We start from the raw sequence: 16,322 nt of genomic DNA, 5'->3' as shown, positions 1-16,322 counted from the left end.
CTTGCGATATATATCAGCTGAGACTATTATGGTATAATAGTCTCAGATATCAGCTTGGCACATTTGTTCTGTAATTTCTGTAGTCTGGATAGATCTGTCTGTGTTATGCCATTGAGCAAAATTTAACGGTAATCAAGACGTGAGAAAATGAGGGTTCTGACAGTACTTAACAAATTCCTAAACATCAATGTTAAATGGCTAAACATTATCTACCAATACTCTAAACATGTTTAGTATTTAAACACGTTTATAAAGTGAAGGCAAGAATGTGTTTAGAAAAGTGTTTTAAACGGTTCTCCACCTGAATTAAGATTACAATGGCCAACAAATTGCACGATTTTGGCTAAAATTAGATTAGTCGTGATTAGCAGTGTCTACCACAGAATTTTTTCTTCTGTTTTCTGTCCAGAAACTCTAGCATGATCTTTCATAAAAGGTATACGAGTCCCAGACATCATTGACTTCCGGTCCAGTCGTTAGAAAATAATGATTGTCAACCCAGTCAGGGTGATCAGGCAAGGGCTGATTTGCACCATCATAGCTGCCGCTAAGAACTGAATCACTCCTGTGATGAAACAATGTTTTCCTAAGGCGACCTTTGTACACATCTCTTTAGGACTAGCATTTACTATCTTGGAATCATCAGGACTCAAGTGTATTTCCTCATAACACGATCAATTAAACCAGCAGTTACCAAAACTCCGGGAGGTATTATTCACTTTGATTACACTGTATTATATTAAGCCATGTCATACCTAAGCAAATATTGTATCGTTTAGTTCCGTGTTTACTCAATGATATATAGGTTACGTTCAAGTCTATTACTTACCGGTAAAAAAACTTACGTATCATCTCATGTTGATGTTGCACTTCAGTTAAAAAGTACAGAAATATGGATTTATGCATCCAATGTACAACTGTTATGATATTTGTGATATTACATGGATTTGTATTGCGGGCTAGTGGTGCTGGTGAGTGATTGCCTTTATTGAAACAATTCAATGTCAAATTAAAACGATGCAAGAACATGAATTTTCGTAGTCCGTGTTACAAAATATGGCTCAGTAAATAACATTTTATTAGAATATTTTGCAACAAGTTTTCAAATAAAGTTTTAGACTGTTATTGAAGCGTTTTATACCCTTTATATAACCCAATATTTAATCCTTTTACAGCGTTTTGTGTCTGCTGGGTATAAAACATTTATAGTAATTTCATTTACACACAGTCAAACAATTACACCTGTTCACGAACGGTTATTTTTTGCAATTTCAATTTTTCAGTGTACAAGAGTCTTGATGTAATAACAGTTGACCCTAGTCCCCTTGTGGGATCTGATAGTTCTGAGGAATATAGAGCATACGTCCGGTACAGCCAAACAAACGCAAAGTTCGATGAAATCGGTAGATATGAAGATACAGGCACTGGAGAAGTGGGCAATGGGCATGAAATTCCTGAAAGTGGCAATAGTACTGTTCTACCAGAAAGTGGCTTGCCTATCAATACAAAGACATACATTCAGCTCAATGTAGACGTCTCAAAACAGTTGAAGGTTGTGTTCCCCGCCACGTCGGATACAGAACGTATTGGGATATTTTACTCTAATGTGACGAGAGGAAAAGTGACGCACACGATGACCACGATCAAAATGTCAGAGACAGGTATGTCAAGAAAATGTAAGAATAATAGGAGGGATTAATTGAATGAGAAAAAGATAGTCCAAGAGCAGACACTCTTGGAAAACTTTTTTTTTAAATTTTCGAAACAAAAAACTGCAAAAAATATCCGTAGAATCCGCAGATCCGCTCCCAGACTGACGTTACCGCGGGGGAAAATTCGCGAAACGCATGAGAATGTTTGCATTTTAATGGTAGAATGGTTCGAAATGAGGTTAATTGGTGTCTGAAACATGTCAAAAGGAATATTCATATCGCGTAATCAATGTTCGAGGCTTGGCTTCCAATCGATATACCACTTTGTGGAATCAAATTTTCGCACATACCATGTGACTGAGTGACAGAGGTACATTTCTTGAGTAAGAAATGGCATGTCGCCATGGGCGTCAATCCCGGCGGGACAGGGGGATGACCCATTTTTGTTCTTTTCGGCCACTTTTTAACCATTTTGGCCGGGTGCCCCCCCCCCCCCACACACACACACACATTTCAAGCCGGATTGGCGCTAATGCATGTTGCACATTAAGCATGTTTCTTATACGCAAGTGCAATACACCTTCCCTTAAAATATTACAGATTTCCACGGAATAACAGAAGTAGGGCCTAAGCCTCATTTGAACTCATTTCTGTAAATAGCATCAAAACCTGTATATGGCGACCCAGAGGATGTTTAAAGACATTCCCACAACCCAATGGGGTTTCTGACCTTGTATGTCTGGCTTTTGTACACATGTGGTACAGTTGATCACACCTTGCATTGGAATTGTGTGCAAATATCTGGTGTTTTCATCCTATTATTTAACATTCAAAACATCGAGACTTAGGCCTAATAATAAAATTAATAGAGTGGGACAATATGAATGTTTCCTGTAAGAAAATCAAATATCAGTCCTAAGTCTCAACTATTAGCTCGTTGGCTGCAGTTTTAAAATTACCATTTTGTGTGTGTGGCAATGGGGACTTTGCCTTTAAAATTAGGTTATATTGATGAAATTTCCCAATCATAGTGCATTGTAGGAATGCCTTTAAGCCTCCTCTGATGGCGACCCTAAGAATGTCCACTAATACGGACTTTTCTCATAAGGAAATATTTACACATCGCACACTTAAAAGATAAAAATCCCTTTAAAAAGGGATGGACCGGGACAGCATTGATTCCATCTGAAGTATGAGTAATGCTTTTGATATATTCTTTTCTTTGATAGTATTTGATGGCAAGAGATGGTCTGAAATTATATTTGGGACATAAAATATAATGATGTACGTGTAATTGATGATAAATTAAAGAAATCATTCTGCAAACATATCTGTAATCTTCCTTTAATATTCTGCAAGTTGCGCAATTACCTGCGGTCAGTTGATGTTATTGTTTTGAAATTAGAATATACAATTACAAGTATTGTTCAAGTAATTATCTATGCTATCCTGTATCGTTTTATGGATAAAAGTTTTTAGGTCCTAGCTATAATATGGGCATAATTTATAAATGTAGGCCTATAGTATTGAACAATGTACCCATTTGACATGCACTTATAGAAAATAAACAAATTATTGTCTTAATTTATTAATTATAAATAAAATGACACTTCATAAAATTACATTCAACATGATGAAAATGATTGAAGAGAAAACACACAATGTAGATTATTATTAAACGGAGTAGGTAAGATACCATGTCCATAGCTTCGCAGGAGTTTCGGACTAACAATCAACACAATCAGAAAAATACAGTCTAAAAGTGAAGATTGTATTTGTAGTCATGGTAGTGAGTAATCAGTCCTTTATGTGCTTGACACTATCTAGTATAAGCTAGTAGGCCTATATAGTAAAATATACATTGAGGAATTAATATAAAATATAAATGTCCATGTAAGGTGAGTTTATATAGCTAATAAACTAAAAACTGCAATGTATTTCTTAATATTAATAATAGGCATAGGTAAAAAGCAGAAAAGACAAAAAGACGAAACAATTTGGAGTAGGCCTAATGAATGAAACATGCTGTTTCAGTGTGCATGTTCTCATTATTGATGGTTTGGAGGACTGTCATGTAAATTGGATGTAAGCGTGATCCTAAAAATGCCTTTTACGGTGACCCAAACTAATTACAAGACCTCTACATTGAGGCTGGCTTTCCCTTTTAAAAGGAATTTTTACTAGTGCACGGGTGTACAATTTATGCAAAGATAGTTTGTAGTCCGGTGGTATAAATAGTGAAGGAGACTAGACCCTCACTATCTATCAGGATCACAGTCGCATACTGCTATGCTAGCTGCAAGTTAAACCCAGTGGGGGTAGTACATGTAATACTAATAGCGTGTCCCGACCTCGACCATGGTGACCTTTGACTATGGCAGTCTCTTTAACTTGGTAACCCCAAGTGAAACTACACATGAAAGAGTACTCAAGGTGAATGCTGTAACCGTCAGAGCGACTGACTTGTAACAATTTAACAAAGTTTAATTTCATTCCTAAAAAAATTAAACAACCTGTTAATTTTTCATCATTGTTTCAACACAAAAATTCCCTTCACATACAACTTTAATGTTTACACGTTTAAACATTATCAAAACAACTTGCTCCAGGTCCACCTATTTTCTTTACGAATTTTATCTTATTCATATTCTAGAAACAGCAATTTTTTATTTCCGACTAATACGTACCGGGCCAGCTCATGCTTGCCCGGTCCAAAAAGCCACCACAAAGGAAAAACTTGGTCCAATGCAAATTGAAATTAAAAAAATAATATTTTTATATTATATATATAGTCCTAATTCACCTAAAATCACGTTGATAATGCTTTAACAAACGTACGGTTTGTGGTGAAATGTATAGGCAATAAGCAATTAAACATTACATTTGTCTTTTTCCATAACATAATTATATTTTTTACTAGAAAAGTAATGCTGATTACAATGTTGATTATTCATACCACAAAAAGTACAAGCGTAATAAAAAATAAAAAAAGATTATTGTTGAAAGTATGCTTGATTTACATGAAAGATTTCGTTATTTGCTCAAATATGATATGATTTAATTTGTTACAGTTTATTGTAGGGGAAGTTAATCGGACTTTTGTGTGTGTGCGGTGTTTAGTATCAGACATGACACAGTATGAAAGATTATAAATATCTGACATTTAACGAAAAGGTTTTTGCATATAAAATGAAATTTGGTGAAACGTTAAAATGACTGATTACTATTCCTCAGATTTTTTTTTATTTCTCCTCAAGGCAAGCATAGAAGACAAGGGAAGTAAACTTTATAAATCTAATGATATGTACTTAAACTGTACATAGCTGGGATGAAAAGCCGACGATCAATTGAAAATTTTAATCTTTCATAGTGAAGATATACATGTTTTTCCCCAAAAGACCTCAATTTACTTGGTGTTTTGGGGAAAATACGAATCTTCAATACGAAAGGTCAACATTTTCAATTGATCGTCGGCTTTTCATCCCAGTTACATACACTTTAAGTACATATCATTGGATTTATAAAGTTTACTTCGAGGACTGTTAAATATCAAAACTATCAATTTTTAATCATTTGACATAAAATTATTTGATATCAGAAGGACATTCTTCGTGTTCAGAATGCAATTCGATATGTCTGATGTGCTCTCATGTCCCACAAACAATACTGTCCAAACGCTCATACCCCACCCCTTAACTTAATACTGTTTCTTTCTTCTATAGCACAAATCACTCCTTCCAAATACACGTATACGTCCAGTATAGGAGAGAGCCTAACCATAGTAGTGAATACCGTCAACGTCACCAGCGTTAATAATTTACGCTGGACCCACAACAACGGGAGTGAAATATTTAATTGGAATGGCCAAACTTACGTTACAATAACCAATGTGCGTATAGCTGATGCTGGTATATACGAATGTTATGAAGAAGGACAAAGGCAGATGGGAAGACATGCTATCATGAGGCTGATAGTTCGAGGTATCTATCTAATCTAGTAATCTACTAAAATCGTAAGCTCTGTCTGTCCGGCTATGCGTTTCGCCGCGCTTCAACGCATCGGCCCAATATTTCGGATATAGATGGGTACCGGGCATGCGCTGTTGAAGGGGAGGTTTTGGAAAGGACCCCTCGAGGTCAAAGGTCATCTAGGGTGGGAAATACCTTAAGTGGATAACAAACAGGTGGATAAAAAGAATCCAATAGACGATTCCCAACATGTCTCAAGTTGCCCAAGCAGCATGGTGCTTTTATGGGTGAATAGGTCATTCATTCATTCATTCCAGGAGTATTGCCAGAGACCACAAGGCACAGTGTCATCGCCCCGATATCTTCATTGCAGAAATCGCCACGGTAAGTTGAATCCACCGCCACGCATGGCCATTTTGTTCCGACCTGTTTAATAGTTCGGAGTCGTATAATGGGCCGAAGGACATCTGACTAAGGCTACTGACAATAGCCCGGTGACCATGGGTGACTGACCTCGCTAGTGTGTGAGTGACCATGGTACGCCATATGTCATCTGCTTTTAGACTACCTCCACGATTGGCCTATATAGTCTGCACATATAAAATCAGATTTATTGTCAGTTTTTGAGTTCAAGACGCAAGCTTCTTTCTCAAGACGCTAGGTAACGACTATCAGATCTATTCAAAACATATATTCAAGTGCAAGGAACCACGTCTGGCTTCTTTAGACGAAATCATTTACGGGAGATATTCATCATTTTCTACCCCGGTATCCAAAGATTTTCGTCTCATATCAAACTCGTGCATAGCACATTCACGTGTATCGATCCCGGGTATTGATTTTAGTATCTCTGATATGCACCAAGTAATTATTAGCCAGGCGATGTCGGTGTGCAAGGGACAAGAGTTATTTTGCTTTCAAAGAAATAATGTATTTGTAGTAGTTGCAGGTACCACACAAGGCACCCTACTGGAAACAACCGAGTAGGAATATGCTGAATATGGGGGATTCCCCAAAACAGTATGCTATCATGCTGCTGGTATGGATAAAAAGATGTGTACTGCAACTCTGGACATGTTTCATCCAACTTTTGGCTATCTGCCCAATTTGAAATGTACTGCAATGTCTACCCAGAATGCAATGCTGCAAATGATTTGTGAATTTAAAACTTCGTCTAATTGGGCTTGAACTTAAGACATAGATGGGTACCCGGGCGTGCGCTGTTTACCGGGTAGTTTTAAAGGTCATTGGAGGTCAAAGTCAAAGGTCAAAATGTCAAACTTTGTCCGATCGGGCTCAAACTTGGTGGGTGGAATCCTTGAAACGAGGGGAATATATGCGCGAAATAAAATCGAGGTCATCCAAGGTCATTACGGAGGGGGTCAAATTTCAAACTTTGTCCGATCGGGCTCAAACTTGGTGGGAGGAATCCTTGATACGAGGGAAATATATGCGCGAAATAAAATCGAGATCATCCAAGGTCATTACGGAGGGGGTCAAATGTCAAACTTTGTCCGAAATATATTCGCGAAATGAAATTGAGGTCAACCGAGATCAAAGGTCATCACGGAGGGTTCAACTTTCAAACTTGGTGGGTGGAATCCTTGATATGAGGGGAACACGTACGAAATATAATCAAGGTAATCCGAGGTCCAAGGTCATCCAGGGGCTACATTTTAAACTTCGTCTGATTTGGCTTAAACTTGGTAAGAGTAATTCTCACGGCTACAGGTGCTGTTACAGCTACATTCTCCATATCATGGGAGCATGAACAAAATCAAACTGAGGTCACTCGAGATCAAAGGTGGTATAGGGTCAAATTGTTAGAGTATGCCCAATTGGGCTTAAACATGGTAAAAAGAATCAATGATATGTCAGGAACATGTCATTAAGTCAAAAGGGTCATCAGGGGTCAAGCAGTATCACTCTCATGCAGCTGGTGCCCTAATAGCTGCAGGGCCATTACAGCTGCAGGTGCACTGTACTACTAAAATAATGAGCGAAGTCTGTGTGTCTGTCTGTCTGTCCGGCTATGCGTTTCGGACTTTCGGATATGGATAGGTATCGGGAAAAGCATGTCCTTCGAGGTCAAGTGTCATCTAGGGGGGAAATTTAAATGATTCCCTCAAGTGAATAGCATGAAGCAATGAAGTGCATAAAAAGTACAAATATTTGCCCACCTGTCACACAGCTGTCAGGGATTTCTCAACTGTGAACACCGCAATGTCTTCCCAGCATTCATAGTTGAAAATGATTTCTAAATTCCAAACGCATGTATAAAATAAAACTGAGGTCTTCCAAGGTCAAAGGTCATCAAACAGAGGTCATCTAGGGTCAAAGGTCATATAGAGGTCATTGGGGGTCAAACAGCATACTGCCGGTGCTCTATCAGTTGCTCTCATAGCTACCTGTCAGTCACAGCTACGGGTGAACTAGTATATATACTATTTTTGTTCACCAAAATGTTAAAAAGTTACACAGATATTTAGGCAACACAGCGCTGACCTCATTGATCAAGAAACTCTTAAAAACTCATCTTTTTAATAATCCAACTGTTAGATTATATGTGTTTTGCTGCTATGTTGTGCGTGGCTTCCAGTTGAGCAGACGTTTTAGTTTTTCTCACCTCTGTCGGTTTTTTTTTTATCCATTCGGCTTGTCCGTTTTCCACGGAGGTGAAGGTTTTTTCATTGCTCTCTTCAACTCGTCTGCTGCCTTGATGCCATGCATGAATCAATTTTGTGCAATCTTTCTTTTCAGATTGCTTATGTTATTTTTAAGTTGTATGTATATTGTATTTTTTGGGCCTATACTATGTTGGCTTTTTAAATATCGTTTTATCGTATGCTCAAGTTTATGAGTGCTGGTTTCACTCTCTTAACTTTGTGTTTTTTAGTCTTTGTATTTTTCAACTTTTTTTGTTTGCTATTGCTTGAATATTTATGTATAGCGCTTAGAGGCCTTTTAAGGTATTTCTGCGCTATACAAGCGCCTTATATTATTATTATTATTATTATTATTATTATTATTATTATTATTATTATTATTATTATTATTATTATTATTATTATATTATTATTATTAAAGCCCCTAGCAGGGGCGTATCTAGGTGTTTGAAAGGGGGAGATGCCTACTTATGCAATAATTCCGACGCACTTTGCGCGCTAAAATTTTAGAGCAAATGAGACTGTAGTAGTAGTAGTAGTAGTAGTAGTAGTAGTAGTAGTAGTAGTAGTAGTAGTAGTAGTAGTAGTAGTAGTAGTAGTAGTAGTAGTAGTAGTAGTAGTAGTGTTATTATTAGTGGTATTATTATATTATTATTATTATTATTATTATTATTATTATTATTATTATTATTATTATTATTATTATTGTTATTATTATTATTATTATTATTATTATTATTATTATTGTTATTATTATTATTATTATTATTATTATTATTATTATTATTATTATTATTTAACATTCAATTCAATAATTTGTTGTTGTTTGTGTTGTTGTTGTTTATCTCTAGAGTGTCCTGCCCCAAAGTATGGAATAAATTGCTCTCAAAATTGTGCCACTTGTTGGAGTGGAGGAATATGTGCCGCAGACAACGGTAAATGTTTATGTCAGCCAGGTTTTCAAGGTCGGTTATGTGGCAATCGTAAGTATCAAACTGTCAACAACAACAAAACCTAATACATTCAATTAACTCTTAAATCTTAATTTTTAATCTCAATAGTTCGTCTCCAAGCCCTTGCCAAGTTAAAAACCTAATACGGAATGCAGTTTTAATTAATATTTTTATTTTTTACTTTAATTTTGTGTATCTGTGGCAAGAATAGACCACCTGTTTCATCTATCAGGGAGGTTGCACTGAGATATTAAGATATATGATTTGGGCTATGTTGACGTCTGACGATGTCAGACGTGAGATTTTTGTGTGGTGGATCGGGGAAAAAACTGAAATTTACTCAATCCAGCAGGAATAACGCGAAAACGGGCGATTTTACTAATGCGCGGGGGGGGGGGGGGGGCTTTGAGACGATTATTAAATTAAGATGGCCTTAGCACTCTGACTACATGTATACTATATACAGCCTGTCTCAAAAAAAATTGTGCAAGTGAATAGCGCCCTCTTTGGTAATTATGAAATACTGTTGTGACATAAGGGGGCACACCACCATTACGCTTCCCATTGAAATACGTGCAAAAAAGCCTTTCTGAAATCTCTTCTAATTATTTCCCTGCAATAGATAGAGCAATGAAACTGGGCATGGTTATGGGACGATCCTTAAGCTTTAATATATTTTCTTTTGCACATAGATTTCCAATGTCAGTTTTTTGCAAATTGGACATTTTTACCCCATCCCGTGATTTCAAAGCTGTTGAAAGCTCAATTCTTGGGATTTGACATCGATACATGATATGCACGATTAGTCCGCCAGAACACATTTAAAATCATTTTTTTCTGCACGTAATTTCATCAAAACCGTTTCAGCTTTAGAATGTCATCAAACAAACGTATCTCAGACACATATTTGCTGAAAAAATGTAACAAAAAGCTCAATTTCTACGTTTTATGAGGACTACTTTGCGGGTTACACTTTTGGCCGCGGAATCTTATGGTGGTGTGCTCCCATAATGCTTACATCAACGTCACGGGCGCAGTCTTAGCTCTCAAATGCCATTTGTTCTGTTCAATTTGCTTGTTCCAATTTCGAGATATGTTTATTTAACAACGAAAGGGTAAAATCACAATTGTGCCACTTTTACTAGGGAAGAGAGCTGTACATGTAAATCAATGATAGCTGATGTTGATGCGTCTAATGCATGCGCCCCGAAAGGGGGAGTGCATTAGACGCATCAACATCAGCACGCGTGCATTATTTTGTTTAATATCTCTCCCAACAAGTAATACGCGTTCATTAAACCTATAACATGTATAAGTGCGCAATATTTGTTTGTCTTTTAACATGTCTTTTCGACTTAAAAGTGACTAAGAGAACAGTATTTACCATGATAAAATCATTGACATGCACATGTATTTAATTTTACAGCAGAATGTGAAATATTTATTTATCTTTTAATCTCTTTTACAAAAGAGAATCATCATTCCTGCATCATGATAAAACAGTAAAAACAGTCAAAATAATTTTGTATTGTGTAATTGATGCATTCTTTTGATTACACGAAGGAACTCTTGATAAACTTGATGCTATCACTATGTAAAGCTCTCTTCCCTAGTAAAAGTGGCATAATTGTGATTTTACCCTTTCGTCTTTAACTAAACATATCTCGAGATTAAAACAAGCAAATTGAGCAGACAAAACGGCATTTGAGAGGTAAGTCTATGCCCTTGACGTTGATGTAAGCATTATGTCACAACGGTATTTTTTAATTGCCGGAGAGGGCGCTTTTCACTTGCACAATTTTTTTGAGACAGGCTGTAGATCCTCGATTGATATTTGAATCCGTGAAAAGACTTGAAAATGAGGGCGTTTCGTAAAGTTCTTATATTTCAAGAACGGTAGGCCTATGGTCAATTGTCAGAATTCAAAAAGTATGTGATAGCTGATTTATTCCTCAACTACACCAAGTATTTAGTTATGTTTAGTTGTGGCGTTAGAATACCCAAACAATTAAGTTTCCAACGATACAGTTCTTTCAGGGACACTCTGTAAAAGAAATATTTTTGGCGCCCATACTTCAGTATGGGAGTCCTCTTTCCCTGATGATAAATTGGTGATGTCACAAGAAAGAAAGTAACCTCACTCCCTTATGAAAGCACGGTGGTCCAATGGTTAGGGCGCGAGCTTCATGATCGGAAGGTTGCGGGTTCGAGCCCCACCACGGCCAGTGTGTTGCGTCTTTGAGCAAGATAGCTTAATTCCCAATTGCTTCACTCCACCCAGGTGTAAAATGGGGAACTGACTGGGGGCAATCACAATCAAAGTCGCTGAGAGTACCTGCGCATCAGTTGCGGACTTGGTGAAGCGGAAATGATTCTGATATATCCTAATGGCAGCGGAATAATTGTTGAAGTGTGCTGATAATTAGGCCATGCCTAGCTGAAGCGCACGTTAAATCAAACAACATTTATTTTTATTTTTATGACATAGTTCATAAAGCCCTATTTGCTTCAACAGGCTTAAGCCCGATCCTGACTCCACTTCGCAGCGCGATGCGATACTGCGATGCTTTTCAAACATCTCAGCATCGCGCGATGAAATTAAAATGTACATTTTAATTTCATCGCGCGATGTTGCGATGTTTTAAAAGCACGTGGGGTCTGCATCTCCTTTTAAGGTCATTCTACCAACCTTGATTTTCCAGCAGCCAATCACAAACGTGCACGGCTGCGATATCGCAGCGCGATGCGCATCGAAGTGGAGTCAGGATCGGGCTTTATCATGTGTAATGTGTTCTCGTCATAATAGTCGCATTTTAAACGACACATTTCATTACCCTTCTTGTAACAATTATGGCTCAAATTTGACCTAAAGTTGCGGAGTATTACGTTTGGACTAGTGTGAACTGGAAGACTGTCTTATCCTAGTGTTGACCTCAGAGGTCATGTAAGGGATATAATCATAGTGAACCAACTAAACTCATTCAACCTTGCTTCCATATTAACATAATTATTCACTTTGTAAAGTTGTAAAAGAATTCTGCTGTACAGGGTGTATCAAAATGATTGGTACCCATAGACATAATATTCAATTTTGGCTTGGCTAGCAACTGACTATTTTTCTTTGTTTACCTAGCTTAGCAACCGTTTCACTGATTTTGAGGCCAATTCTTGACCATTTTCAACCAAATTTTCACATTACTGTTTCGGTATATTCCACGATCTCCCGTATGAATTTGGCCACATTTGAACCGAAACTGACGGAGCCTTTAACTTTCATGCATAGTCACATAGTCACATAGTCACAACATTCCCCTATTTATAGTAAGATTATGACATTATGTCCTCCCATAAAACTGCATGTTAAACAGCCAAAATAACCAGTATAGGGTTTTTTTCACTTTACCTTGTTATTTCAGCTCAAAATGGATAGAAACCCTTCCAGATAATTATTACTAGTATTAAGGCTTTAATAGACATTACACTAGCTAGACAAATATCTGTACAGGAATGTTCATAAGGGCCGAAAATTACCCTTCTTACTTACACTGATTTTATACTTAAACCCTCATTTAAAGCCCGATCCTGACTCCACATCGCAGCGCGATGCGATGCTGCGATGCTATAAAAACTGTAATCTGAGCCAGGTTTTTGAAAATTATCATCGCGCGGTGGAAATTTCGGTCCGTGAAGTCCGATTCATACTCCACATCGCAGCGCGATGCGATGCTGCGATACTTTTAAACCATCGCAGCATCGCGCGATGAAATTAAAATGTACATTTTAATTTAATCGCGCGATATTGCGATGTTTTAAAAGCATGTGGGGTCTGCATCTCCTTTTAAGGTCATTCTGCCTACCTTGATTTTCCAGCAGCCAATCACAAGCGTGCACGGCTGCGATATCGCAGCGCGATGCTATAAAGTTGAACAAAATCCAACTCCATCGTGGACCGAAATTTCCACCGCGCGATGAGAATTTTCACCGCCAAGCTCGTAAAAACCTGGCTCAGATTTCAGTTTTTATAGCATCGCAGCATCGCATCGCGCTGCGATGTGGAGTAAGAACCGGACTTGATGGAGTTGAACAATGTTCAAATTTTTTGCATCGCGCTGCGATATCGCAGCCGTGCACGCTTCTGATTGGCTGCTGGAAAATCAAGGTCGGTAGAATGACCTTAAAAGGAAATGCTGACCCCACGTGCTTTTAAAACATCGCAACATCGCGCGATGAAATTAAAATGTACATTTTTAATTCATCGCGCGATGCTGCGATGTTTGAAAAGCATCGCAGCATCGCATTGCGCTGCGAAGTGGAGTTAGGATCGGGCTTAAGGACGGGGGCTGGATGCAACCCCTCCGGACCGGGTGACGGATATTTTCCTGTCCCTCGTACACAGCTCAAGCCAAACGCCAAATGGCTCCATGTAATTATCGACCATCCTTTGTTTTTTTGACGGCATACCCTATCACATGTTTTAACCTTGGTATGCCGTCCAACTTCGAGGGTAGAGGGTTTGTAAAGGCACATTGTTTTAAGAGATTTAATATAACGGGTATAAAACTGTTTTATATCAATACTTTTTTGGTATCAATGGAAAGAAGAGATTAAAGTCCGATTCTTACTCCATCGCATCGCAGCGCGATGCGATGCTGCGATGTTATAAAAACTGCAATCTGAGCCAAGTGTTTACGAGCTCGGCGGTGAAAATTCTCATCGCGCGGTGGAAATTTCGGTCCGCGATGGAGTCGGATTTTGTTCAACTTTATAGCATCGCTCTGCGATATCGGTATTGGTACCAACAATCACAGACATCGAAAGTTTTAGAGAGAAAATCCAGAGGTGGGATCCCGGAGGGGGCACTTAACGGGTATGCTCCCCTGGAAAGACCCCCTATTTGGATTTCGCAGCTCCGAAAGACCCCCTATATTTGACCAAAATAGAGCTCCGAAAGACCCTTGATTTTGACATTTCAGACCCCAAAATTGCTCATTCCTCATATTTCTGTTTTTTCAGGCGATTTTCAACCAAAAAGCCAAGAAAGACCCTTGATTTTGGCTGTTCGCAGCTCCAAAAGTCCCCATTTTACTTGTTCGCAGTCCGGTTCGCAGCTCCAAAAGACCCCCCATGTACCGGTACACCATCAGCTCCCAAACACCCACCACCTCAAAATTCCGGGGGAACATACCCACCAAAATGTTTTGATGTGCCCCCACCCCCCGGGGGTGTGATGCCAGTAGGAAATATACATTGTTATATGGTTATAAACACTAACGTTATAAACACTACCCGAAACACAATGTTAGTTTTTGGTGTGTTGTGTGTTTAAGTATCAACTTTACTTTTAAAAAAAGTGTGATCATATAAAAAGGGAATGAAAGTGTTAGGTTTTATTTTGTATTTGTAATATGTAATAGGCCCAAGTAGAGGTTTCTGAAAATACCAGGAATTTCTAGAAAATGTGGATACTAACTATTTTCAGTTGTGAATAAACAAGTTCATGTGTTTACAGAAACCTATGCATTTTCAATTCAGTGTAGTGTAAAACAGTACACTGTGCTGCAAATATTACCCCAAAAATGCATCTAACAGTACGTGAACTATCCCATGTTTAAAATAAATATGTCCTTGGTTGATATGTTTGTTAACTGTGCATGATTAGATTGATGTAATTTGTAATTAGGTTGTGACAACAAGTGTGGAGCCACCTGTTTTCTGAATTGTGATTTTGGACTTGGTGATTGCAGAGGAAACCTGATTTGTGGTCCTGGTCCTATAGGATGCTCATGTATGAAAGGTTACATGGGACTTAATTGCTTAAAAGGTATGACGGGACAATTCTTTGTTTCTTTGTATATGATGTGGTTTCTGACAAAGTGGAGTGAGAATTAGAAGAGCGTTTAAATATTTCAGGATGGACAAAAGAAACAAAAAAGTTTTAACAAACCAGAATTTTCGTTCACAACTTTGACTTTCTTCAGTAGACTGGCAAACCAAATTCGGGATCAGTGACTTTTTGTGTTGAGATCATAGGTTTAAATCTTCAATTATGAAGTCTACCAACACAGATGAACTTTCATGTAATAACAATAATAGTATAAAATCAGTGCACATAATAGTTTCAATTGTGCCTTCATTTTCAAAACATTCCAACCTCTGAGGCACAGTGTCGACACCCTATATTATAAATATAAACTTAATACCCCGTTGGTGAGCGACGGGCGAGTGGTATTTCATCGAACGAAAGAAAAGGAGTTCTATCTGATTGGCTAGCGATTGGAGCGATGTACTGTACGTATTCAATTCGATTGAAATCGATATTCTATTATTGACGCAGATAAAGAAAGTGCCATAGTGTGTATTCACACCACTCTTCGCCATACATACATTCTACCAGCCACATTTCCCTAACATAATATGAAATTTATATTTAAAAAAAAGGAAATTTAGTTCGGCAGAGGCGCCGGCGGGGCTCGAACCCACGTTGCACTGCGCCGCTATCAAGTATCATATAGGCCTATACAGTCGACATATCACCAGCGCCTTAGACCGCTCGGCCACAAGGACTTGTTGTTGTCATCGGGAAAATTTAAACATATAATCGCAACTTCATTACTTCAACATACCACGTGACAAGCAAAGACAGAAAACGTACCATATTTTGGAATTTTATTTGTTTAAAAACATTAATGTGTATTAATAGCGCTCAATTGTTGATACATACAGAAATCCGACAATAAAATGGGCAGCTATACATGCACAATACATTATCGATTTGAACTCGCTAGGCTGTTCCGGCTGCACGTGCTATACTCCTATATTATACCGGGTATAATATGTGGTTAAGCCATTTTTCGTGTATACACGGTCTGGATTTTCGCAATTTATAGGATAATTCCACGTAGGTCCCCAAAAGTTTCTTCCAGATATTGGAGATTAGATTCCCATACAGACGAAACAGTAATCTTTAGTTGGGACCTACGTAAAATTTACATAAAATTTTTGCCATCAATAGAGTGTTAATTTTGACTAAATTCAGAAAATATTTTGGCGTTATATAAAATTGAAATAAAATTCTCTGCCTCC

The 16,322-nt window shown here is 37.9% G+C and overlaps 1 protein-coding gene across 1 annotated transcript in view; it reads left to right on the top strand.

The window, feature by feature from the left end:
- The first annotated feature begins 892 nt into the window (after positions 1-892).
- The window catches only part of LOC140157903 (receptor-type tyrosine-protein phosphatase F-like), a 29,484-nt gene continuing 14,054 nt past the window's right edge, over positions 893-16,322 (top strand). Inside the window, exons 1-2 of the mRNA XM_072181150.1 lie at positions 893-971; positions 1,284-1,661. Coding sequence (XP_072037251.1) covers positions 893-971; positions 1,284-1,661 — 457 coding nt within the window. The remainder of the gene's footprint in view (positions 972-1,283; positions 1,662-16,322) is intronic.

Source organism: Amphiura filiformis, chromosome 7, assembly GCF_039555335.1.
Source record: "Amphiura filiformis chromosome 7, Afil_fr2py, whole genome shotgun sequence".
Classification (NCBI taxonomy): domain Eukaryota; kingdom Metazoa; phylum Echinodermata; class Ophiuroidea; order Amphilepidida; family Amphiuridae; genus Amphiura; species Amphiura filiformis.
Note: the sequence above shows the minus strand (reverse complement) of the source record. Positions and strands in the feature narration are given on the sequence as shown.